The 27,080-nt window shown below is 36.7% G+C and overlaps 1 protein-coding gene and 2 long non-coding RNA genes across 28 annotated transcripts in view; 2 read left to right on the forward strand and 1 right to left on the reverse strand.

The window, feature by feature from the left end:
* Positions 1-27,080, forward strand: part of LOC127498765 (adhesion G-protein coupled receptor G2-like) — a 210,597-nt gene that overhangs the window by 171,726 nt on the left and 11,791 nt on the right. For 15 of the 26 annotated variants that reach the window (XM_051868479.1, XM_051868497.1, XM_051868498.1 and 12 more), the window contains 4 exons: positions 17,410-17,675; positions 20,101-20,191; positions 23,002-23,285; positions 23,499-24,473. The exons of 3 other annotated variants lie outside the window; for them this stretch is intronic. In XM_051868479.1, coding sequence (XP_051724439.1) covers positions 17,410-17,675; positions 20,101-20,191; positions 23,002-23,285; positions 23,499-23,644 — 787 coding nt within the window. In that variant the 3' untranslated portion in view covers positions 23,645-24,473. Of the gene's footprint in view, positions 1-17,409; positions 17,676-20,100; positions 20,192-23,001; positions 23,286-23,498; positions 24,474-27,080 lie in introns of those variants that run through there. 8 more of the 26 variants (XR_007925969.1, XR_007925965.1, XM_051868478.1 and 5 more) reach the window with 2 other exon arrangements.
* Positions 1-27,080, reverse strand: part of LOC127498769 (uncharacterized) — a 102,410-nt gene that overhangs the window by 49,214 nt on the left and 26,116 nt on the right. The window lies entirely within an intron of this gene.
* LOC127498770 (uncharacterized) lies at positions 7,350-13,942 on the forward strand. The gene is made up of 3 exons (XR_007925971.1): positions 7,350-7,450; positions 11,057-11,131; positions 13,759-13,942. It is a non-coding gene; the product is annotated as an uncharacterized LOC127498770 (long non-coding RNA).

The following is a 27,080-nucleotide window of genomic DNA, read 5'->3' on the forward strand; positions in this document are numbered from 1 at the left end:
TCTCAGGTTGTTTCCTGTAGGAACTTTTATCAAATTTGGTTTCAGGATTTGGAGAATGGCTGAGACTACTTGCGGCATCACGGTACATGCGGTTGAGAGGCTGATACCAAACAAGTGTGAAATGGATTGATACTCAATATTTGCAGCAAGCCTCCAAAGCGTAACTGCAACTCTTTGTTCCACAGTGAGAGGAACTCTGTAGCAAGTTCACTGTCGCTCCAGGTATGGTCTAATTTTACTGCAGAGGAACATGAATGAGTCTCTTCTCATCCTGACATTCCGCAACCAATAGCTGTCTGTCCAGTTTACAGTGCTTTCCCACCAGACACGAGACCTGGGTTTTGTACAACATGACCTGGTAACAATACAGTACAGTGCATTATACAGAAAGGTTGGCAAGAAGCATTATAACACTTGAATTGCCCTACTTTGCACTGATAATAACAACAAAACTATATATATTAATAAATGAATCAAATTATTACAGTTCAAAAGACAACATGTAATTACGTAGTTTTCTATACTAACCATTCAAATGAAAGCTGAAACGTCACAAGCAGTCCTGTGGCAAGCAGCAGCAGTTGCTGATAGTGTTAGAAGAACATTTTCTTTTTAGCTGCCATCCTTTTCCTCTTCAGTTTTTTTCAGATGCTTTCCTTTAGCTCTGCTTTGTCTGACTCTCTCTCTGTTTGTCATTTGCTTCAAAATGTGCCACAGCCATGTGATTACAACATGTGAAGACGTCATCTTGAATACCCAAAACCCACAGCTGCACAGAAAGCTGGGGTCTGAGTTCTTATAAAGTTGTGGTGTGAACAAGAAAGGGTCTGAGATCACTTCATTGCTGAAGAGGACCAAAAGAAGGACTGGGTTCTCTTTTGAGTCCACTAGATTGTGAACACCAAAAGGACTGAGGTCACTTTTGGCTGGTTCCCTTTCTAGTTCACAGTGAAGTGGGTTTGGTTCTTTTATAACGAACTATATGTGAAAACAACCTTAATGTTTCTGAGCTTGTATTACTAAAGATGAGCAGTTTTATTAATACTACATAGGCTGCTTGGATGGTATAAATCGCATGTTTTAGTGCAAGTTAAAGAGCAACAAAATATTATATTTTATTATTTTTAAAATATTTATTTATTTATTTATTCATTTATTCATTCATTCATTCAGCTTGTTTTATTCTCTTTATTGATTATAAGGGGTTATAATGGCAGCTATTATAATAATTAATTTGACCAAATGCATTTGGCCTAAAGTTACTTTTAAAAATTATACAAATGGCTTTAATGATATCTTGAATGTATTTGAATTAGATGAAATATGTTTCTCTTAGTTTGTTTGTTTTTTTCCTCTAGGGTTTTTCCTCTTTCTGTATTACTACCACATTCACAGTGATCCGTTTCTTTGATGATCCAAAATACTCCACCACATCCATCGTTCATCTAGAATTAATGATGTGGAAAACATTTATAATTAGGATAACTAAGGTTTAAGGTGTATTTGTCTCTTAGACTTTTTATAGACTGATTTCTTAAACTGATTTGTACAGTTGCTGTTCAAGAGGAAACTGTATTTTCACCAAAATCAGAAAATCTAAATCAAATTTTCACCAAATGAATGAGTGAAAACAGTTTAAAATGATGTATGTATAGATAACTTTACTGTAATCACTCAAAACAAATGTCAAATATCTGTGATGATCATTACTGAAACCGTCTGTTATTGTGAGAGGACTGAATTTTGTATGTTTGAGCATATGGATGTCAGAGACACAAACTATATTGAGCCTCTTTTAGAAAACAAATTTACATCTTCAGGATGAAACTAAAGCCACACGCCTGTGGATTCAGATATTTGCTTGGTCATATAACCGCTTAAAATTCTCACACACGGATGTAGAACATATTTGGTTACTGGAAATGTAAGACACGAAAACACAGTGTCAAAATCAGATAATGACTTCTGCATTATTGAGCATAACTAGTGTGTTATATCTCTGAGAGCCTCTCATGTGATTGTAATGAAGCTGATAAAATGTCTTAATCATGATGGACTTTGGCTCAAACATATATTTAAATCAGTCAAATGTGCAAATATGTGAATATCATTCATTAAGTGACAAAATATCACAGCAAGTGCAATTTATTGAAAGGTAAGAAAGAAAAATTTTATATCCAACATTTCAGATTTAGTTTTTTTCCTGTTTAAACTTGACTTGAATTGAACTATAGCAAAACAATCTAAATATTCGGTTGTTAAGTCTGACGTCACGCGGCAGCGCTTCCGGGTCCAAACGCTCTATCTCATACCACAAGAAAACAACAAATGGTGCTAATATACACACACGATGTGGTGTAATACTTACAAAAAATTATAATCATAACCTTTATCTCCATACCAAAATCCCAGATGGCCAGACAGTGATTCATCTTTTATAAATCGTTAAAATATTAATGCCTGTGACGCTGTGAGCACGGAGACTGTTGTGTAGACAAGTATTTTAAATGTTTAACTTTAAAATGTTAAATGTTTAATATGAATAAATAGCGCTCAAAAATGGCTGCGGAGATGCCGTTCTCAAGTGAAATGAGTCGAGGCTTGGACCCAGAAACGTGTACTAACCACTAATAAAAGTTCTACCAGAAAGACTCGGGAGGCAAGCTAACGAAACAATGATATTTATTACCAATCAGCAAGCAAAATATAACAAGATAAGGTTCTTTGGTGTAGGCCCCGTCCATAGCTCACATCCTGAGGGTTGCGGACTTTGTGTTTCCTGCCTGAAGCTGAAGGCAGGGGCGTAGCTGACCCCCGGTAAGTATGGACAGGGACCATCCTGGTGGTGGTGGGGAGGATGGAGGTGAAGGTTGGCGTCAGCATCTGCGAACTCAGACATGTGTAAGTACCGATCTTTTATACTCCAAGTGTTAGATAATGATTGGTTAGATCTGAACTAATAGGTGACGTAACATTTGAGTCTTCCCAGCAGAACTTGCGCTAGAGCTTCATTTATGCCATCTTTTTGCCATTATTAAATATAATAATTTATTTTCTATGCTCACATTATTCTCTGTGACTTGATAAACTGGACCTTAATGTAAATGAACACTGAAATTCACAGTCAAAGGCACAAATAAACATGATTTTCATGTATGCAAATGAACCGTATGTCATTGTTTCAGTGTCTCTGAGCAGCGGATCATAACTGTACGCCTTCATATGTGAACGGATGAAACTCTCTCCTCTTGGACTGTGGACTTTCATCAAGATTGTAATAATAAAATCCTTTAAGATTTATTTCTAATATCTGTAGAAAACAAAATTAAACTGTCGTCTATCAGGCTGTTTTTGGGAATTATGTCTCTGCAAAAGCATTTGCTGTGGCTGATGATCATCTGTTGTGCTTCACACCAGATAAGTATGTTGCTTTCAACAATGTATTTATCAACATTAGAAGAAAAAAAAAAAATCAAAATGTAAACTAGATGAGTAAAGTTTGTAGACAAACTAAGTTGGCTTGAAAAAGCCTAGCCAGAAAGTTTGGAGTAGTTTTAAAAGCTTTTCAGTTAGAAATAGTTTAAGTTTTAGTTTAGTAGTTTAAAAGCTAGCTAGTGAGTGTGTGCGTGCGAACAGATTGTTGAAACATTGCCGCATATTTTGAATGGCTGCCATGCCTACAAGGGGATGTACATAGCACGCCATGACAGAATAGTAGACCTTATAGTGAAAGACATATCAAATTACTTCACACCTCCAATAAGAATGTATAAACATTCCTGTGTAAAACCATACATGTTCCAGTATTGTAATAGTAACTCTGAAACCTTTTCACATCTGATGATACACCTGATGTTGTTATGATTAATGAGGAGTCTAGATAAGTGTTTGTTTTGGAGGTTGCTTGTACTTTTGACTCCAGTATGGAGGAAGCCTTTATGACTAAAGTAGTTAAATACCAACCACTCCTAAACACTATTTCAGAGATAGGTTATCGGGCTCGATATTTGGCAGCTCAGGACATACACACAGGCTGGTAGTAAAGGGGCTTCAACAGCTTGGGATGCCCAAAAAAAGGGCTAAGTGGTTAGCAAGTTTCTGTGCTCTGTCTGCTATTATAGGCAGCCGCCATATATGGCAGAGGCGTTGTTACTTACACCCATAAAAACTGAGAGTTATGCTTAATATTGTGATGATCTGCTGTATGCTACTGGACCATGATTTTGTACATGTATTTGACTGCATCTATAATTGCTATTTTGTTTGTTGTTTTGGCCTTGGGGCACCCTGAAGTTATGGCTCCTTTTATTTAATTTTTTGTATTCCACCTTAATAAATCTTTTGCGGATCTTATTTTGATGTCTGTGGTGATCTGTCGGCTGGAGTCGGTTTCCCCGTTATCCATCAAACTCACGTCAGCCCCTTTTCTTAGTAGAATGGGGCGTAACAATAATATTGGTAACCCTGAGTGGTTGCTAAGGTGTTGCTATGCGGTTGCTAGGGTATTTTGGGGTGGTTGCTAGGGTACTCAGAATGGTTGCTAGGGTGTTGCTAAGATACTCGGGGTGGTTGCTAAGGTGTTGCTATGCGGTTGCTAGGGTATTTTGGGGTGGTTGCTAGGGTACTCAGAATGGTTGCTAGGGTGTTGCTAAGATACTCTGGGTGGTTGCTAAGGTGCTGCTATGCGGTTGCTAGGGTACCCTGAGTGGTTGCTAAGGTGTTTGTTACTGATAAAGTAACAAACATGTTAAAGTAACCCGATAAAGTAAAGAAGTTCAGTGTGAAACAGTCAATAACACTCTTAGAATGTAAATATAATACGTATGTGAAACATGCTACCACCAATTAGGTAATTAAATTTTCAACACTCTTGTCCCATGGAACAAATTGTAAAAATAGTGCAAACACTGTATCAAAAAGTAACGATCCCAACTATGTCTTCAGATAGTTTACAAAATACAGCTGCTCTCCGTGTACGTGCTTCGGATGAGTACACACAAATCTCCTCACAGCGTGTGCGTTTTCTCTTTTGTGTTTAAATTGGCAAGGTTTAAATGAGTTTAAACAGATAGCAACGTGGGATGTTCAGGTCTCACCTGCGCTCGCACGCTATCAAAACCCGGGTGATGACGGCGTAAATGACTGCTCATAGAGCATACGGCTCTTGCATTGAACATTTGTTTATAGTGATTACAGTAGTTTGCTCCACATCTGATTTTCTATAACCAAACCAGTTCCAAATTGTGGAGGTAGCTCCTCGCTTAACAACAAGCTCCTCCTCAGCCTCACGTCCGCCTTCCGCCATGCTTGTTTTCACTCCACACGTGAACAGTGAATCGGTCGCGCACGAAACTACGTCATCAACTAGATTTATCGTTATTATCGTGAGGAGACAAATTTTTATCGTGAGGAGATTTTTCAATGGTATATCGCAAACGATAAGATATCGCCCATCCCTGATAGATGATAGATAGATAGATAGATAGATAGATAGATAGATGAATCAGTTTAGTTTGAATCCGTTTAAATGGCCTATAAATAGTCAAGTCAAGTCTCCTTTATTTATATAGCGCTTTTAACAATGCAGATTGAGTCAAAGCAGCTTTACAGTGATAACTGGTATATAATTTTGGCTGCACACCAGCCCTTAAAGAAAATAGTGTCATTGTCCATCTTAAGTAAATTCAGTATTGATTCATTCCAATGTAAGAATCAATAGTTATTAATTTAGTTAATTAAGTCTGCACTGGAGTGAACAGTGATGTCATCATCCAGCTCAGTTCAGTTCACATACAATGGTGTCAATGCAGGAGATCAAAACACTGTTGAATATCAAATGTCAAGTGTCCCCAACTAAGCAAGCCAAAGGCGACAGCAGCAAGGAACCCAAACTCCAACAGGTGACATCAGGTGGCAAACAGGTGTTAAAATGGAGAAAAAACCTTGGGAGAAACCAGGCTCAGTCGGGGAGCCAGGTCTCCTCTGGCCAACAGCGAACAGTGCTTTATGATAGCTGCCTGAATCATAATAAGTCCGATGGGATCGCAACAGTCAAAGTATTTATTCCAGTTCCATCCAGTTGAAGATAGTACATAGAATGGCAGCTTCATTGAGTCTAATGGGCTTCAGTGTGTTTATATTTGAATTTGTGACAGTTAGAGTTTTAGAGTTTTAGTTTCAGATCAGCCAAGAGAGTTCAAAGAAAGGATTTTTCCAAGTTTTAATCAGCATTTTTAGGAAAACCGTAAGTCGGATCAGTCTGAAAAGATATAGTAACTCAAGTCAGAACAGTCTGAAGGTCTAGTCTGAGTTTGGTGGTTGTAGCTTGAACAGTCTAGGAGGAGAAGCATTTAGAAATTTTAGTCTAAGAAGAAATACAATATCAGTAAGTTGGCTTTTTCAATAAGTTTAAATACAATATCAGTAAAACCAAAATCAACCACATTCTATGATTTTGTTTGAAACAATATTATGAGTCTAAATGTGTGAATCTAATATAGAGTTTTACATTAGCATTACATAATAGCTTTTTAATGTTGTCTTCATTTGTGCAGGCTGCTCAAAAATAATAATACTCGGTGACGGTTTGACAGATGTATGTTTCTGGAAATCGAGTGAAAAAGGTAGATGTGAAATATACACTGCTAACATGACTGTGGGAATACTGTAAACTTATTATCTGACTGTTTTTGTGACGGCTGACAGATCAAGCTCCAAATTAATTATATTGAGTTCTTTTTATTCCAGATATTAAACTGACATGTCCATCAGCTTGTGGTACAGTGATAAACAATTTTTGCAGAATGAATGTCGGAAAAAACAAATCTTTTCAAGGTAAAAACGTGTATATTTGTGTATGTTCTCGAGTTCAAAACTCTTCAGAAAGTATTTTTTCAATAAATATCAAATTTTCTCTCTGGTTTTCAGGACAGTGCAAAGCATCTGGCAAAACACACAGTTTCAGCATAACAAATCATGGAGGGAAATATGAAGTAAGAATGAATGAGACGTGTAAAGACAAGCTAGAGCTGTGGTTTTTGCCAGATGAATTAAAATGTCTGCTATCAGCTTCAAAACCAGGTGCGTCTTGTCCTAAATTTAATGAAATTTTAACACACACACATATATCACAAGTACAAATGTATTTTCCACAAATCAGTGTTGTCACGATTGATCAATGATATCAGTGACTCAATTCAAACAGTTTGTCTTAGGTGTGTTAATTGTCTTCTAAGAACTGTAATGTGTTTGAGTTTGGAAGAGCAGTTTATGGTAAAACCACAGACTATTTTAGACTAGTTATATTTAGTGAGTGTTGTAATAATTACCTTTCCTTCTGCTGGATTATTAGTAGACCCTGTGACTTGCAAGTGTAACAAACATGACTGCACCAAAATCTGCACCCCAGTCTGCACCCCCGTCTGCACCTCACATGGAAACTCGAACACAGGTAAGATTTTGTCCACTTTTAAAGTGTTTTTTAATTTCAGTTTATGTCTATAGTTTGAGCAGGACAGTGGTTTAACAAGACAGGTTTAACAGGCCAGTGGGAATGAGCTTGTGCTATATATACTATATCTAGTGCTTTTATGTGCATTATTTCATTTTATATCATTTTCCTGCATTGTATTCTCCTGGCAATAAATATGAAAGAAAAGCGAGAAGGTTAACCTGTCCCACGCTACTGTAATGTGAGGCAAAGCCAGAAACCAGAGATTAGGATCTAATTAATTGCAGACAATTTAATAAGGTGAAAGTAATGACAAAAAAACACACAAAACAAGTTAAATATAAAAGAGAAAACGCAATGAACTGAACTGAGTACACCAACAGGCACCGTCTATAATGGAACAAAATCTTGCACTGAACATCGGAAGCGCAAGAGCTTAGTTAAATACACAAGGGATGGGATAACATCATGTGTACACCGAACATCATCGTTGTCTCGTCGCGCTAACAGCTTGAAACTGCATTCAAACTGCAAGCGACTTTGTCACTGCATGTCAACAAGTCAGTTTCCTTGCCGGTAAAAACAAATATTAAATGTTTCATATTTATGATGATCGAGAAACAGCGAGCTTTATTTGCCATCGTGACTATTTACCTGTGGCGAAAGCACGCAGGTCGGTGTATTTGGGTTCACGAAACCATTCAGTCTCTGAGACACAGAGGCCATGTACACATTGCAGCTAAATTCGGTTGTCAGTTCACCTTTTAGTGCTTAATCGCGTTCTGTACACACACAGTTCAGGAAAATACGTGAGTGACAACCGCATTTACAGAAATTCTATGCAGTGTGTACGGAACCGAACTGAACAACTAGCTGTTCATGACGTTAACGTTCATCGGAGATGTGTCTCTCTTCTGTATGCGTGGTGAATCACAGGGAAAGCACAAGCCTTGACTCATTCGAGTTGCCAGATCTTGCTAGAAAAATCAGCGAACAAGAATAATCCCAAAATAAACCGAAATAAATCCAAATGCTTTATGCTGAAAATAAGACCAAAATATTGCGATTAATGTCTGCTCACTTTAATAACTCAATAAACCCGTTCGCTTTATGAGACAAGCTTAAAGGTGCAATATGTAATATTTTCTGTCCGCTAGAGGTCGCTAGTGGCCTATTCAAAACAAAGGCGCAGCTTGATGACTGCCAAGTTTGAGCGCGGAATCTTGGGACATGTGGTCTTCACCTCACAGCCGGTGGAAAAGAACAGGGATAGGACTCAGGAAGAAATCATGTTCATGGATGCGATTATTAACGTTACTGTAGTATGAAGCAGAGCAGGAGCGAGTGTTGTGGGAGCTGAACGAGGCCGCTGGAGCGACTGCGCAACACACGCCTCACGAGCAGCGGAACTTTTATTATGCCACAGTCACCGGCGCTGCTTCCGCTTTTCCAGTCATGAGTATGAGGTAACACACCTCTGTTTCTCATATTAGATACATTTGAGTGTGTTGAAAATGATGTTACATAACGTTACTCTGAGCGTTCGCTCGGCGGCTGCTGTGAGACACTGTTACACACTGCAGTAAGATAGATCGATTTTAGAATATCATATTAAATGCTGGATGGCATGTGTTGATAAATGGCATGCAATTAATTTTAAAACGTACTGTATGATGGAGAAAATGCTGTATTACTGTTACTAAAAATAAAGCTGCATCTGATTATGCTATGTTAGCTACTTCACAAAATAGTGTTTTTCTCTAAGGCATGGTAAAAACATGGTACTTGCATGGTACTTGCAGAGAGATCATAAATTATAAGAAAGTTGCTGACAACTTCACTCCCAATATATCTCAACTTTGTTGCATCACTGGACATGCCTACATCCTGTTGCCAATGGTCACTGTCACTCGTATCCCCAGTTCTCTATTCAAATTAATAGGATCTTGTCGCTGCGTGTCGCTGTTAAGGGTGAGCGTATCAGAAGGAATGCAAGCGCTTGGAGTACATCACAGACAGTACAGAACATCAGTTTACTGTCTTTTTTTTGGCATATGTGACAAAGCACAAGTAACATTAAATATTCAGTCATGGTCAGAATTATTAGCACCCTTGGTAAATATGAACAAAGAAGCCTGTGGAAATAAATCTGCAATGTTAATCCTTTTTCTTTTATTAAAAAAAAAAAAAAAAAAAAAAATCACTAAAATCTAACCTTTCATTAAAGTAAAATAAATAAAGATGGAAAATCTCATTATGAAATAAATGTTTTTCTCTAATACACAATTAATGGCACCCAATTATTCAATACTTTTTGCAACCTCCTTTTGCCGACATAACAGCACCGATTCGTCTCCTATAATGCCTGATGAGTTTGGAGATCAGAGATTGTTCCTCCATAAAGAATCTCTTCAGATCCTTCAGATTCCTGGCTCCATGTTAGTGCTTCTCCTCTTCAGTTTTCTGTAGGGTTCAGGTCAGGGGACTGGGGTGAACATGACAGAACCTTCATTTTGTGACCCATTATTGTGTTGATTTAGGATCATTGTCCTGATGGAAGATCCAACCGTGGCCCATAATAAGATTTCTAGCAAAAGCGGTCAGGTTTTGATTTTTTATCTGTTGGTATTTGATAGAATCCATGATGACATGTATCTGAACAAGATGTCCAGGACCTCCAGCAGGAAAATAGGCCCACAGCATTAAAGATCCAGCAGTATATTTAACCGTGGGCATGGGGTGCTTTTTATCCCTGTTTGCACCAAACCCATCTTGTTGCCAAAAAAATATTTTTTTAGTTTCATCTGACCATAGAACGGGTGCTGATAATTGTGGCCAATGTGTATTAGAGAAAAACATTTATTTCATAATGTGAATAATATGAAAAGAGTCTAAGTAATTATTTAAATAGATTCTGACATTTGTTTGTGAAGTTGTGTGTTATTTATTGTGCATTGGATGGCGCTTGCGTTCAGTGTAGACATGGTGCAACTGACTAACAAGTAACAAGACACAGCTGTGAACAATCAGAGACTAATAACGATAAAAATACAAAGGGACTACAAACATGGCACAGAAAACAAGAACAGAACAGGACAAACTGCAAATTAAAAGACCACATAAATAAAGCACAGAGAACAGACAGAATATGACAGGTACCGTGATCATGGCGTGCTGTATGACATTATGACGTGTCAGTTTGGTCCGTGCAGATCGCATCAAACTCAAACATACAGACTGTTATCAAAGCAGTTTTCCTGACACTCCTTCTGTCTGCCATTTGTCGATGGTGTCGATCTGCTCAAACAAACAGATTAATTAATAGGTATTTTAAAATTGTTTTAAAATCACAGTGTTTCACTCTTCAGGAACTTAAACAACTGACTCTGAACATTAATCTGCTGTCTCTGGTCAAACATGTAAACAATATTAGGCTACGTTACTCAAACTCTATATTGCATTTTATTCCTATGTTGTTCTTTTATTACTTTCTCGACTGTCTCTGATAACTATTCAATGCAAAAGTTTTATTGCTTTTAACTCATACAGCTACAGTATGATTTGATAATTATGTTGAATTATTATTTGTTGTCATGGTCTCTTGAGGTTGTCCGAAAATCCCATCTGTTAATCTCAAGGAGAGGTGTAAAAAAGCTAAATATGACAATGATACATGCAGAGGTAAGTCTGTCTTAAGATTTATAAGATAATTAGTTGTTTTAGTTGCTGTATGTCATACTTCAAACTCAGCAGAATATAAAGTGAAATTACACTATAAACCTAGTTATTCATTCAGCCTACATGCTATTGCTTATGTGAAACAAGCCTTAGGATTTACCACAGTACTTCTCAACCAGGGCCAAACATGGATATATTATTATTATTAATATATTATTGTATTATATTTTGCATAATTAAATAGTACATGTAAACTGACAGCATATTTGTTAGTGAAAATTTAAGTTCGGAGAATGTAAGAAAGTTACACTTACTGTACGCCGATAATCTAACATTATTTCTCTTTTCCATTCATTTGTGCTACGTTTGTGCTGATTTGTGCCGCAAAAACAAACGTTTCTGCTGGTTTGGTGTTTGAGATATTGTACATTATTTTTTTGGGTTGTGTGACATAACTCTCCACCCCATGTTGTTCAAATCACTCTAAACTGGTCCCATTCGTTTGTGCTCGATTTGTGCCATTAAATTAACACTGTACCCATTTCCCCATCTTAAGCCTAAAGTTTTTTGTTTTTTTACACATACACTATCGCTTGACACGTGCTCTAGAAAGTTTCATCTTTGTCCAGTATCTGCACTATTTTTCTCCAGAAGTTCTGACTGATAAAAATTTCATTGTATTCTTTTAAACTAAAGTTGTGGCTTTCTCATAACCCCCTCACACAAGCACTTGTAAATACGGGCGTCTGTTGTTGTTGCAGTCTCCAGTATTTTTCCACTTTAATTTAATTTTCTACTGTGAAACAAGATTAATGCAAAACAAATTCAATGCACGTGCGACCTGTGTGTACAAAATCGGGCAGTGCGTGTACTACTGGTGATGAAATTTGTTGTAATTGTATTTTTGGTGTTTGGTGCGTTTGGTAATAGACACTTCAAGGCAGGTTTGTTGAGGCAAGTTGGGGCTAACTCTGCAGGAAAGTGACTCTGCAGGTTTGGACACCCCTGCTCTAGAAAGTGTTTGCCTACACAATTGCTCAGTCATGACATTAGGGCTGGGCGACACAGCTAAAAAAAAATATCATGATATAATGTTTCATATTGATCGGTATCGATAATTATTGAAAAAAATGTAGTAAAAAATGTTTGAATTTAACCAATGCAATTTTAATTAAGCCAAACAACAAATAATTTTTAAAACAAAGCTAAATAAAATGTAAACAAATCTTTTTTATATTTTATATGAAGATTAAATAAATAAGTGTTAAAGAAACGTAGAGCTGCACAATTCTGGATAAATTGAGAATTTTTTTTTTTTTTTTTTTTTTTCAAACCGAGATCACAATTCTGAATGTCAACTAAACGAAATAATGTAATTTACTAGAGGTTCTGACAAAATATTAATTGCTGCAGTCTTTTTTAAAATTTTAAATATATTTGAATTATTTATTTTAAAAAAAATCTGTTTGGATGTATGATTCAATGATGCCCATAAATACTCTTGTTTCATTACTGGATGAATCAGTGTATATTTGAAAGAATCTGTTGAATAAAGATTCAACATCAAATGCATTTTTTAACCAGTCACTTATCGCCACCTGGTGGTGAAACAATGTAATCGATTAATGCGTCATTTTCAGCGTGTTCAAGTTTCTTTCAAAAGCTGATTTGCTCTATTTTGATCGATAACATAGACATTAATATTTATATCTGAACTATAAACTTTTATCTCAGTACTTCTGTGATAATTTTAATATTTGTAACAGAAATAAAGATACCGTGTTGTTGAAAACACTGTTTGTGCAGCTGTTAATACCAACTGCTCTCTCAAGACAAACTTTGAAGTAGATCAACTGTAAGACAAAAGGAAACCATGAAACTGCCACACTGATGAGCTGATGTGTCCTTTTTATTCACAATCTCCTCGTCGCCGGCAGGTACAGCACTCATTTTCATGTGTTTGTGTGTTCTGATCTCACGTGGCGAATTGCGCACCTGAACTCCACAGCAACTTGTTTGCGTGTCACTTGTAGCACGTCTGTTTGTGATCCAGGGACGGAGTGAGCTTGAAAGTTGTGCATGCAACCAACCTTCATGTCTGTTTACATTTTAATGCATTTAAGTGAAACTATATCGAGAGTTATATCGAACATTTTTTCTATCGTTATCGAATAAGACGTACCGTCGATAAATATCGATACCGTTTTATCGCCCAGGCCTACATGACATATAGAAACATAGCTAAATATTCCTAATATACTGGACCTATTATTGCATTTAACCTACTTTTACCTCTTGAGACATGTCTTCACAAGCACCCACAAAAGAGCATTATTGTGATATCTGAGTTGAGGGAGAAATGATGTGTGGAAGAGGAGATTGCAAAATATGCTTTATATTTGTAATTCCACTAGGTGCCATTGTAGCAAAAACTACACTTCACTTTTAATGACTAGACTATGTCTATGTGAATAAGAATTGTGATGAACATGCATGAAGCACTACAATGCTGAGATTAGCATTTCAATGTTTATAAATAAGCAACAATATATTAGATCGCTTTAATCTTTGACATTCAGTTGCACAAATATATTAATAAAATCCATCCCATTTATTTCTGTGTGCCGAAGAGAATGAAGGAAGCAAATACATTCTGCGTTCAAACGGGAGTGAATGGAGGTGTGTGACCTGCAATGAGACATCTACTGCTTGTAGTCAAGCAAACAAAACCGCCTGTTTCAAACTACCTGAGACAACTTACAATGTAACATCAGAAGATCCAAAGGACAAGGACGGATTTATTAATCCCTCAAAAGCATCGTAAGTGTGTGGTTACCAGTGACTTTTAAAATTAAAACTCCATCACAAAATACAGAGTGATTAAGCCTGTTTTGCAGTGTTGCCTTAGACAGTCTGAAGTCCCTGGTGGAGCGGATGAAAAAAGACAATAAAAGCAGTGCACAGATTGTGAAGGGGGATGTTATTGGTATTCTCCAAATGCAAGCTGAGAACACAGAAACTGAAGATTTATGCTACGCTATAGATCAGAGCATGATAAATGTAAGGCCTGAGAAGCATTAAAATATGCCCATCTGGGTAGGACTCTATTTATCAATGATAATTCTTCTTTTCACAGATTGTTGACTGTCAAAGTGACCTGAATACGGACTTTCCCTGGTCTGTAACGATGCCCAGCGAGGCCTTTGATAAATCACAACCGGAAAACAACGGAAGGGCGTTTGTTGGAGTTTTACGGTTCAGAAACATGGGAAATAAGGTTTTTTTTTGTTTTTTTTTTTAAGTTTTTCAGTGAACTATTCCTTTAACAATTTTTTAATCAATTTTTTTTCACGTTTAAATTTGATTAATGATTGCTCTTTTATTCTAATATGGTTTCTTATTTAGAATGAAACTAAAAATTACACTGTTTTGAATGATGAGGTTTACGGAATAACGATGGGCGCCAATATCTCCAACCTTACAGACAATATAGAAATGTTCTTTACACAGAAAGATCTGGTAATGAAGAATTTGTGAATCTTATTTCGTTATAATGACCAGACACTCTGAAAGCAAAAAATAAAAAAATAAAAAATGTTCTTACAGGTTGGCGATGCATCCTGCAGTTCTTGGGATGGCAAAGGTAAATTCATTTATGGCTGCATTCGTTAGTTTCCATAAATTGGAATGGGAACAGAGAACCGGATCTTATCCAAAACCGGTTCTGTTTTTTAAAAAAAAAAAGTCGGAACCATGCGCAATTCATAACTTTCATTTCCGAAAATGGTTGTGGTGGTGGGCTGTGTGCCGTTTTTATAGTAGGATTCTGTGATTTCCACAAAACACGGATGGAATTATGGAATCCAATCATAAAAATGGGATTGACTGTATAACGTGGAATATTACAAAATTTGGCAAATTTGGGATGAATAAATCAAAATTGAGGTTTGACAATTAATCAAATCGTGATATGGATGAGTGTCTGAGTATTAAACCGTAAAATCCGCTATTTCAATATGAAGTTTGAAATAACTAGCTTCCACCAGACCTTACATATTCAATTTATGAAGATAAAAGCTAGTTATTTTACTTTATAACGTGTTAAATATGGATATTTTTCTTCCCCAAACGCATCACTTCGCTTCAGAAGGCTTTTATTAACCCCCAGAGCCGTGTGGAGTACGTTTATGATGGATGGATGCACTTTCTTGAGTTTCAAACAGGTGGTTTTTCATGCACTGCCATTATAAAGCTTAGGAGCATCAGGGTGATTATTAATATAACTCTGATTGTATTCGTCTGAAAGAAAAAAAGGCATATACACCTAGAATGGCTTGAAGGTGAGTAAATCATGGGATAATTTTCATTTTAAAGTGAACTAATTCCTTAACAAGGGGCTAACACAGGACAGGTGAGGGTGATTAATTGTCATGGAAACAAATGAGGGTAACTATGGAAACAATCAAGGTACAAAGCAAACAGGAATTAAACACAGGAAGTGAACAAACAAAAGAACAGAAAACACTTCAAACTAAAAGTCCTTGAACAAGACGGGGGAACACAAGACAGGAATCATGACAGAGTATTGTGCATTATTTTTCTTTAACATTTATTAAAAAATAGCTAATAGAATTGGAACCGGAAACATTAGGCAGAATCCCAACCCTACCCATACACAAACCCAATTTATTTTATTTAAATTGTCACTGTCTTTTCTTTGAAGGAAATCTTACATGGACGACATCTGGCTGTGAGACAGAAAAAATCAACAATAACACCATAAAGTGCTCGTGTTCACATCTGACGTTCTTTGCAGTGCTGATGGTGAGAAGCTTCTCAGAGTTTCCTTTAAAGACCCCATGAAATCAGTAGTTATGTTTCCATCACCCTGTTTTTATGTGCATTTTGAAGTATCGCATCAGAAACGAGGGATGGAAAAGGCAAATTTTGGGGGAAAAATTCCTTAATTTGCAAAAAAGTTTTTACGCTCACTAGGTGGTTTTTGACTTGTGTGCAAAATAGTCAGGCCTTATACGAATAGTAAGAGATGAAAACATTTGCCAAATAAATTCTGATGTAGCGAACATTAAACCCACGTGACTGTTTAGGCTGATGATGTTTTATTTAATGTTGGTTACTAGGTTACCAGTCCCACTGTCATAGGTGCCGATTTAGGTTATTATACATGTACGCAACAAATGGTCCTTAAAACATTTTAACATTCTCATTACTCAAATACATTAATTACACTGTTAGTTTTTCATGTTTTCTCCATTCAATGGTGCACTTGATAAATTAATTACATAAAAGTTATTCAAGACTCACGAAGAGAAATGCACATACTATAAATACATTACCAACCAAACCAAAGTACATTCTTTCCATTAGTGTTGTCACGAGTTGTTCTCTCGCTGATCTGATAAGTAGTGGTTCACTAAATTAAATAATGGAATAAATACATAGTTACAATAAGCACTTAACTCAAAAATAACCATTAAATAATAAAATTTACAGAACTAGCTGACTAAAATCTGCCTGTGAGCTTAGAGATTCATGCTCGCGCATTACATGGATGCGCTCTGGACATTTGTCATTACATAACACCATAGAAACGGCCTTATATGAACTATAAAAACGAGAATAAATTGTAGTGTCTGAAAGCTGCAATCTTTTTTACTGGTTGAAATGAATGGAGAATATCTTGTGTTTTTTCCGTAGGTGCTCAACAATTTCTGTGGGTGTTCGAGCCCCTGAGCACATGATCACTGTCATTCACTCAAACAACTTGATGGAAAAGCACCTAATTCACTTTTTTGTTGTTTTGCAAACTTTGAAAAGATTCGCTTCACAGAAACCCAGCTAATATCAGTCTTTTCCACATCTTTATGCTAGTGAACTTGTACAAGATGACTAAAGAAACTTAAATATAGCATTTAAAATTGAAAGATCTGATTCTTGCTAACAAACAGCTATGTGTTTTTAAAGGGTTGTTTCGGTTGTGTTTGTGTTTCTCTGATCTCTCAGTCTCCTCCAGATGCAAATGAAAACATCACAGATTATGTGGATTCACTGAGCTTCATCACTTCTATTGGCTGTGGCATCTCCATGTTTTTTCTGTCCGTCGCTCTGTTCATGCATTTCCTGTTACGGTAGAGTATCCTAAATTATAACAGTTACTTTAAGTTCTTTGACCAATTGCATTTGTTCATCTTTTGGATAAAAGTGTCTGCTAAATGCATAAATGCATGTTACAAATACAGGTTGTTTTTATATTTGAACAGGAAAGCCAAATCAAATCAGGCCACGAAGATCTTGATCAACATGTTTGTGGCTTTGTTTCTCCTGAATTTATCCTTTTTGTCAAACGAGAGCGTCGCCAACACAGAAGTCAAGGCTGCGTGTGTCTTCATAGCGCTGCTCATGCATTACTCCATGCTGACTACATTCACCTGGTTCTTCATTCAAGCTCTTCATATGTACTTATGGCTCATCAGACAGAACATCACCATCACAAACTACGTGAGGAAGATCACCGTGTTCGGCTGGAGTGAGTTACATGAACAAGTGTTCACTTAAGAAAATAAATGATGTTTTATTAACAAAATTCGGGAGGAGCAGGCGCAGATAATTAGACTAATTATCACAGGTGGAAAGCATTCAGCTAATCAACCAACAGAGGTATATATACGGCAGACTTAGCTCTGTTCGATTGACAGTTTATCAGCATCCCTCCACCACCCCATCTCCTCACTTCTAATTCTATCTCTCATAACCACATCCGGGGGGAGTACTCTGGGTTCGGGCCAAAATTCCAAGCTCGGAGCCCTCCCCCTGGACAGCACGCCAAATACGCATTACTTTTCTCTATCTAATTATATGTATATGTGAACTCGTGAACACTATTTAAAACAAAAGCTAGCAGACTGAAAACTCAAGTTCACCCGAATAAGTGCAGCTTTCACGGTGACAATAGGAAAATTATTATCGAGCTAAAGTTGGCTTTTGATTGAAATCACTTCCGTTGTAAAAAATTGTTAATTATTACTTTGGGGGCCGCTTAAATGACACCTTTCCTACTGAAGAAAAAAACACATACCTTTAATGCATTCTTGCCATTCATTTACGTGTTTAGTCTATAGGTTTGTGTGTTTCAGTGTATGTGCGCAGAAGCTTGGTCTTTTTTTAAAAAAAGTGATATTTGCCAAATTACCTGTCTGGTCTGCATAATACAGAAAAATTAGTTGTGTCCGTGGATCTATGCGAACTGAAATAAATTTGATAACGTTTTATCTATACATAGGGAAAGGAAAGGGAAGGAGGCCTTCGCAGGGGATCATTTAGTTGAAACGTCAGGGCTGCGCTATCGTCATGTCTAGGCGAAGGTCCTTCATCTCATCTGGATACGGCCTGAATCTGGCAGGCTGCGGCAAACCTCGGGATAAACAGAGAGAGACTAATATTAGCGTAGACACCATTCTTCTTATGATGTAGCGAGTACATCAGGTGTTATGGGAAGCGTTGCTGGTTTCCGGCTGACCTAATCCATGCAGCTTAACAATTTACATGATTTGAATTATAGAAGTAGATGTGTTGGGTATGCAAGTTTAAACAGATGTGTTTTTAGTCTAGATTTAAACTGACAGAGTGTGTCTGCTTCCCGAACAGTGATAGGAAGACTGTTCCAAAGTTTAGGTGCTAAATAGGAAAAGGATCTGCCGCCTGCAGTTGATTTTGATATTCTAGGATTAACAACTGGCCTGAATTCTGAGATCGCAATAGATGTGAAGGACTATAATGCATTAAGAGCTCACTCAGGTACTGGGGAGCTAAACCATTTAATGCTTTGTAAGCAAGTAGCAAGATTTTAAAATCTATACTATGTTTAATAGGGGGCCAATGCAGTGTTGACAGAACTGGGCTAATATGGTCATACTTCCTGGTTCTAGTAAGAACTCTAGCTGCTGCGTTTTGTACGAGCTGTAGTTTATTTATCAGGCGAGCAGAACAACCACCCAGTAGAGCGTTACAGTAATCTAGCCTTGAGGTCATGAACGCATGAACTAACTGTTCTGCATTTTTCATTGAGAGCATATGTCGTAGTTTAGATATATTTTTAAGATGAAAGAACGTGGTTTTACAGATGCTAGAAACATGGCTTTCAAATGAAAGATTGGTATTAAAGAGCACACCCAGGTTCCTAACTGACGACAAAGACTTAAAGCAGCCATCAAGTGTTAGACAGTATTCTAGGTTATTGCGTGAAGAAGAAAAAAAGTGTAGTAGTAAGTGAATTTAGTAGTAAGAAATTACTGGTCATCCAATTTTTTATATCAGCTATGCATTCCGTTAATTTTGTGAATTGGTAAGTTTCGTCAGGGCGCGAAGAAACTGATACAAACTGATAACGTTCAGATAAGTAAGATTTGAACCATGCCAATGCAATTCCACTAATGCCAACATAATTTTCAAGTCTATTCAAAAGAATATTGTGGTCGATAGTGTCAAAAGTAGCACTGAGATCTAGTAACACTAATAGAGAGATACAACCTCGATCTGATGATAGGAGCAAATCATTTGTAAAATGTTTTGTCCCGTGACTAGGCCGCCTCACAGTCACCCAATTGCCCTGCTGCACAGGCTCTACAACCGGAACCGAACAATGTACAGAGTTCACTAAGCTAGTCGCATCCAAAACAGTATCTAAAGCCCTTGCATTCCTGCAATCCTCAATTACAGTTTGGATGTGTGTCTCTAATTCTGAGATTCTCTCTGTCAGCCTGACTATCTCCCTGCATTTATCACATGTGTAAATCTCACCGCTGACAGAGAGAGCTATACTATGCATGTGACAGGCAGTGCAAGTAAAAAAAAAAGGAGAGAGGAGTTTATTTTATTTCAAGTAATGAAAATGTTTCTTTTAATAGTTTTGGTTTAAGTGAACTATAATAACCCTGGTCTCCATGTGTTTTCAGCATTTCCAGCTCCTATAGTCGTAGCTGTTGTTTCTGTAGGAGGATATAAAACACTGATTATAAACACAACGTCTGGAAAAACCACACAAATGTAAGTTGTTCTGATGTCACAAATGCATGAATTAATAAAGCTTTATAGTGTCCCTATTAGGGCTGGGCGATATGGCTGAAAACTGTATCACGATATCAGTGTTTCATATCGGTCGATATCGATAATTATTGATATTTTTTCTGACCCATTTAAAATAAGGACCAGGAGAAAAATATATTACATTTAAACATTTTTATTTTAAACTTAACCTTCCTCTGATCATAATCCCCTCAGTTATTAAGACAGAAATGTCAACAACCATGGAAAACTCAAATAATTAAAATGTTGTGCGGTGTTGCAGCTACAGATGTTGTTGGTTGAATACAGCTGTGCTCCAAAGGGTGAGCGCGGCTAAGGTGGTACATCAAGTTCGTGGTATTACCAGTCTTGGCGGGGACGACGGTCTTGCATAATTTGCAGACGACATTGGTCTGACTACGGTCAGACTTATAATATCCAAAAAACTGCCATACTGGCGAGCTGACTTTTCCTCTTTTATTTACAATTTCCTCGCTCACTGCGGCACTCATTTTCTGCTTATCAGTTGCCGGTTACTGAAGAGGAATCCAGCAGACCAGCACGAGACAACGATATGGCGCAACCAAACTGATACTGTTACATGATTGGCTGTTAGCGTGTCACTCCCTATGTTGCTAGGTTACCAGAGAGCGAGTGCCTTTGTTAATGCAACCAAACTTGCTTCGCAACCTGTTTTCTTCCGACGAAGAATAAAAAAAAAAAAAAAATCGAACGTTTTATCGAACACATTTTTTATTGATATCGATCACGTGTCTATCGCGATACATATCGTTATCGTTTTATCGCCCAGCCCTAGTCCCTATTGTACTATTTTAAAAGTTCTTAATTTTGTTTTAAAGGTCCCCTACAATAGGTTTACAGGCATCAAAAGTCCAAAAACACTTAAATTTTCTCATAACATCCATTGCAGCATCAGCTCTTTTCTCACAGTGTCTGAAATGGTTCGATCAAGGATAGACGGGCATTATGCAAATTAGTTACAGGGTAATTCCATGCAAAGGTCATCCTTACCATGAAAAAAAAATAAGTTTTTTTACCAAAGGAACGAAACCCTTTTTTAGTTGTCCATTTAGGTCTGTAATATATTGTATTAATGTGCAGTAACATAAATTAAGAAAATTGCCTTGTTTATTCACCACATTTGAAGTGAGCAACAATGTCAAGTCAAGTCACCTTTATATATAGCGCTTTTTACAATGCAGATTTTGTCAAAGCAGCTTTACAGTGATAACTGGCAAATTTTGGCCGCACAGCAGCTCTGAAAGAAAATGGTGTCATTGTCCAGCTTAAGTAAATTCAGTATTGATTCATTCCTTTGTAAAAATCAATAGTTATTAATTCAGTTAATTCATCTATACATCAGCTCTGCAGAAAACAATGATGTCATCGTCCAGCTCAGTTCAGTTCACATATAATGGTGTCAATGCAGGCAGATCAGTAATATTGTTGAATATCAAGTGTCCCCAACTAAGCAAGCCAAAAGGCGACAGCGGCAAAGAACCCAAACTCCAACAGATGACAAAAATGAAGAAAAAACCTTGGGAGAAACCAGGCTCAGTCGGGGGGCCAGTTCTTCGCTGGCCAACAACGAACAGTCCACGATTATGATTCAGGCAATTAATTAATGCTAGAATTAAATTTTCAACCAACCATATTTCATGCGTTCAAAAAAGGGATCAAAGACCCCCTTTTTAAACTTTAAGCAGTCAGCATTGTGCAGAAAGATGGAGGCATGCCTGAGAAATAAATACACTTATTGTGTCATAACAGCACTCCCTGATGAATTTATAAGGGCTGAAATAAAGAGGTCAGGACGCTTCAGTGCTCTGTCACGTCCGTAACGTTTTAAAGATTAAGTTTGTGTCATATAACAATTATAAATACAAATAACTTGAAACTTTATATATAAAGCTAAATTATGTTTATGCTTATTAGGATCAACAATTCATCTCACTACTTTGCTCTGAACAACCATAATAATACATTACAGACATGACCGTTATGGACGCTTCATATTAAATCATATGAATATGAATTTGCTTTTTATATTGCTGTGATCTGTTTCAGGCTTACCGTATATCAGAACATATCCAGTAATCGCAATAATCTGTGCTGGTTTTAATAAAAAAAGAAAGTCTCAACTTTCATATTCAGTTTATTTTATAACAAAATTCAAACAATAGATGTCACACTTTAATACAGCACGTGACAGATTATTGTAGCGCCTCAGCGGCAGATCAAGCGGATCAAGCGTGCATGAACTGAACTTCTCTCTGCACTGGATTTTCTCCTTAGCGTAAGGTTGAAAGGTCCATCTATCACTGTTTTCCATGGTTGTAGAGTTAGTTCATGGAGTTAATATATAGGCTGTGTACTCAAAAAATGGTGGGTGCTGGTATTTTGCATGTGTTCGGCCAATCAGTGTACACTTACGTCACTGGTAGTTCCTTTTGTGCTGGGTTAGACCTTTTACACTCTGAAGTGTGAAGTTGTGATTCGCTTCGCAATGTAACATGCTCTAAACACACCACTTAAGCATGCAGAATAATGTAAGTGGACTTTTTTTTTTTAGTAATCGCGCCTTTGGGCAGTTACAAAATCATTGCATCTGTAATTGTAATTGCGATTAGAAATTCGATTAATTGTGCAATCCTAATTTACAAACAGCTCTATTACACACTACATGAAAAGTAATATCCCAAAAAGCATAACAGGGCACTTTAATTGTCTTCTGATTGTCTTAATTATATTTCACCCTCTTCTAATTATAGGTGCTGGATTACAGATCCTTTAATTCACTACATAGTGAACATTGGCTACTACGCTTTAGTTTTCGTCTTCACGGCAGGAATCTTCATCATGATCGTCACTAAGATTGTCCAAGCCCAACGCGTGAGAGTGCCTGACGGCAAGAGAAAGACGTTCAGAAAGCAGCTCATGATGGTGTTGAGTTTGTTCCTGCTCTTCGGCCTGACGTGGGCTGTGGCGTTCTTCAGTTATGGAGTGATGCGCATTCCCTCATATTACATCTTCACTGTGCTGAACTCATTTCAGGGTGAGAAACAATCACATACATCATTACATTTGGTTTAGTAGAATGCTTCTATTTTTTCCAGCAGATTTCAGCAAATTATGTGAATTCATTAATTAATGATTTTTAATTGATCTATTTTCTATTAATTTGTTCATAATTTTTAAAAAATATATAATTAATTATAAGGGGTTATAATGAGAGTTAGTAGAAATAATTTTCTCTGATTTTTCCCAGGGTTTTTCCTCTTCCTGTATTACTACCACATTCACAAAGACATAGAAGGTCGCTTCTCTGATGATCCAGAAAGGTCCAGCTCCACCACAACCATTGTTCAATCCAGAAATAATGCAGTGGAAAACGTCTATGATGACCCTAATTAAGACAGAAACACATGTTGTTTCTTAGACAGCTGATAAGTCAACAGTAGAGTGTCTGAATACTAGTCGTGTTTAATATGCTGTACAGTTTAATATGTGTATTCAATAATAATCTGTCTAATATGCTGTACGGTGAGGGGATATAACTCATAATGGGATCATAAGTGGGATCATTAGCTTTTAAGACAAATTTAAACAAGTTTAACACGTACATGAACATCACTGGAAGATACTTACAAGTCATAAAATTTTCTCGTATTGTAAGTTTACGGTAACTGTAACCGTAGTTATGAAATATATATTGTTTGACTGACATTTAAATGCTTAAATTGTGCAGTTAACAATTTCTTAAATGTAGGCTATTACTTGTAAAGATGTCAAGTAAAAAGGGTTTTGATTCAAATAATAATGCAGTTTTTCCTCTAGATTTTTGTTTTCAGCCTTATTTCTGACAGCTAAACAAAAATGATATTGTTTCTTTTATTTAGTGAATTAATGATAATTTTATTATTGCTCTCATAACGGCATGAATTTGTGCATTATATTCAATATTTTGATTTAGTCTTTCTACATATAAATATATTAATGGTTACGTTTCTTATTGCAGGTTTGTTTACAGTGATGTATTTGATATGCATTTATGATAGAGTGATATAGGCTTGTGTAACACTAGAGGGCGCTGTGAGATTGTTCAGTGTAACTCATAATTGAGTCTGAGGCTGGAGTTGGAGATGTGAAGAGATTACTGAACACAGACTCAGTGCGACACATGTAGTTGCAATTACAACCATCTATTGACTCAATACTAATAAACTTCCTCTATCCAGTTGAATGAGTTGAGCATTTCACCTGTTGATTTCAGATTTAATGTTGTGTATGATTTTTTGTTCACTGAGGAACACAAATAACTTGCCATGTTTTTATGACACTTCCAGTAAAACTCACGCTGCTAATAAATGCTGTTCTTTTGAGCTTTCTATTCAAAGAATCCCAAAAAAACATGCATCAGATTCCACAAAAATATGACGCAACAACTGTTTTCAACATTGATAATAATCAGAAATGTTTCATGAGCAGCAAATCATCATATCAGAATGATTTCTGAAGGATCATGTGACACTGAAGACTGGAGTAATGATGCTGAAAATTCAGCTTTGATCACAGGAATAAATTTCTTCGATTGAAATCACTTTCTGGGTTTGGAAGTAAGGCTACTTTATTTTGGGAAAAATCATAATCACGATTATTTTTGTTCAGTAATAAAATCATGATTATTTAACACGATTATTGGGTGATATGATCCTATTTCATGATGAGTCAATATTAGTAAAATTTCACAATTATCAATACTTCACAGCAAAAACTAAATAGACAGTAATACAATAAGAACAAAAAAACTAATTAAAAAAAAAGAAATACAACGGAACAAAACTACAAATTAAAGAGTGTTTTAAGTTTTTTAAGGACGATGTACTAACAGTGGTATTCAGATAAGTAACAGCCTACAACAAAAAAAAACTGAATAATCAAATGTAAAATAACACTGCATATTCTTACTGTACACATGAAATATTAATTCTTATTAAAGCTACTAAAATTACTCAGTCAAGATCAGCAAGTGATTTTCCTTTGTCACTGGTTATTTGATTATCATTAATGACTGCAGCAGATTTATTAGCTGCTGTCACTTTAAGAGCAACACAGATCTAATAAACTGTTACACATGCGTTTTCTTCCTCAACTGTGTATGTTTACTTCAGACATAACCCACTGTGTTTATGTGAATACTCGCCAAAAATGCATTTTGATATAGGCACATATGCGAAGCCCATTTGCTTATTCACGTTCTGCTCCGCACACAGAAAGGAGAAAAATGTCTCTTTTGTGGCCTAGTGCACTTTTAATAACAATGTTTGGCATCAAACATGTCCCACAGTTTAGCAACAGTAGACTGCATTTTTACTAGGGGTGGGACGGTTCGCTATTTATTTTAAAAAAAAAATCAAACCGTTTGGTTCTCCACCCACGGTTCGGCACGAGCTTGCACCGCGGTTCATCCCAAATCTGACGACGCATGGTTTGTTGAAAACAACGTGCAAAACAGACAAATGGATTCGGCTAATGTATGTTTCAGTCGATGGATATGCATTCTAGTTTCCCAATATGTTACAACAGCGATGATCAAAAGAACATGGACAAAACAGTCACTGTAAACAAATGTTCAATGACGTGCCGTATGCTCTATGAGCAGTCATTTACGCCGTCATCACCGGGTGTTGATAGTGCGCAAGTGTGTGTGTGTGTGTGTGTGTGTGTGTGTGTGGTCATCCGAAGCGCGTACATGGAGAGCCGCTCACAGCGCTTAAATACTCTCGCGCAAATTCTCTTTCAAGTCTTGCACCTAAACAGACAAATTCACACAAAAATTATGTCAACGTGCCCATCTTAGCGAGTATCCTAACACCTAACAAACATAGTAGGTTATGTCTTAGGAGAAAAACGAGACAGACAACGCATGTCACGAATCAGTATCAGTGTACTGAGAACTTTTGTAACTTCAATAATGTTTCATCCTTATTTAACTATTCAAAGAAATGTATATGCAGTGTTATTTTATATTTGATTACTTTATTCAATTTCTGTACCTGAAAGCTGTTGTGTAAAGCATTGTTTATTTTATTTGTATCTTAGCTCTCATGTATTTATTTGTGCTGTTTCTTGTAGTTATTATTTGTTTTTATTTTCTATATCTTTATTTGACAATTGTCCTATTTTTTTACTGAACATAGCACATACTGAACCGTACCGAAACCGTGACACTAAAACCGTGATACAAACCGAACCGTGAGAAATCTGAACCGTCCGACCCAAAATTTTTACATTTACTTACATTGGCTGATTTGGATGTTAAGTTTAGGCTTTCAGGGAGGAACGAAAGCACACCGCTGTGAAGGAATAGAAGGTGTGCTGGACAGAATGCGGCAGAGGCACAATCATTTTACCTCAACTATCTTTTTCATAATCATTGGAAGCCAAACTCAAAACAGAAAACCAATTAGGATTAATCACACAGCCCGAGTTGGAGGGATTGAAAACGCAGAATCCCCGAGAATCATCACCGTCTTTCTCCCCTCTGGCAACGGCCCTGTGTATGTACATAAAATTATGATCCTAAAAAGGGCCAACTTTACTAAAATCACTCTAAATAAAAGACATCTGTGATGATCATTACTGAAACCGTCTGTTATTGTGGGAGGATTGAATTGTGCTCAATATTAGTGATGTTAGATTTATTGAGCATTATACTCCATGTTTGAGCATATGCGTGTCAGAGACACAAACTATACTGAACCTCTTTTAGAAAACAAATTTGCATCTTCAGGATGAAACTAAAGTCACACACCTGTGGATTCAGATATTTGCTTGATCATATAACTGC

This window comes from Ctenopharyngodon idella, chromosome 17 (assembly GCF_019924925.1).
Source record: "Ctenopharyngodon idella isolate HZGC_01 chromosome 17, HZGC01, whole genome shotgun sequence".
Classification (NCBI taxonomy): domain Eukaryota; kingdom Metazoa; phylum Chordata; class Actinopteri; order Cypriniformes; family Xenocyprididae; genus Ctenopharyngodon; species Ctenopharyngodon idella.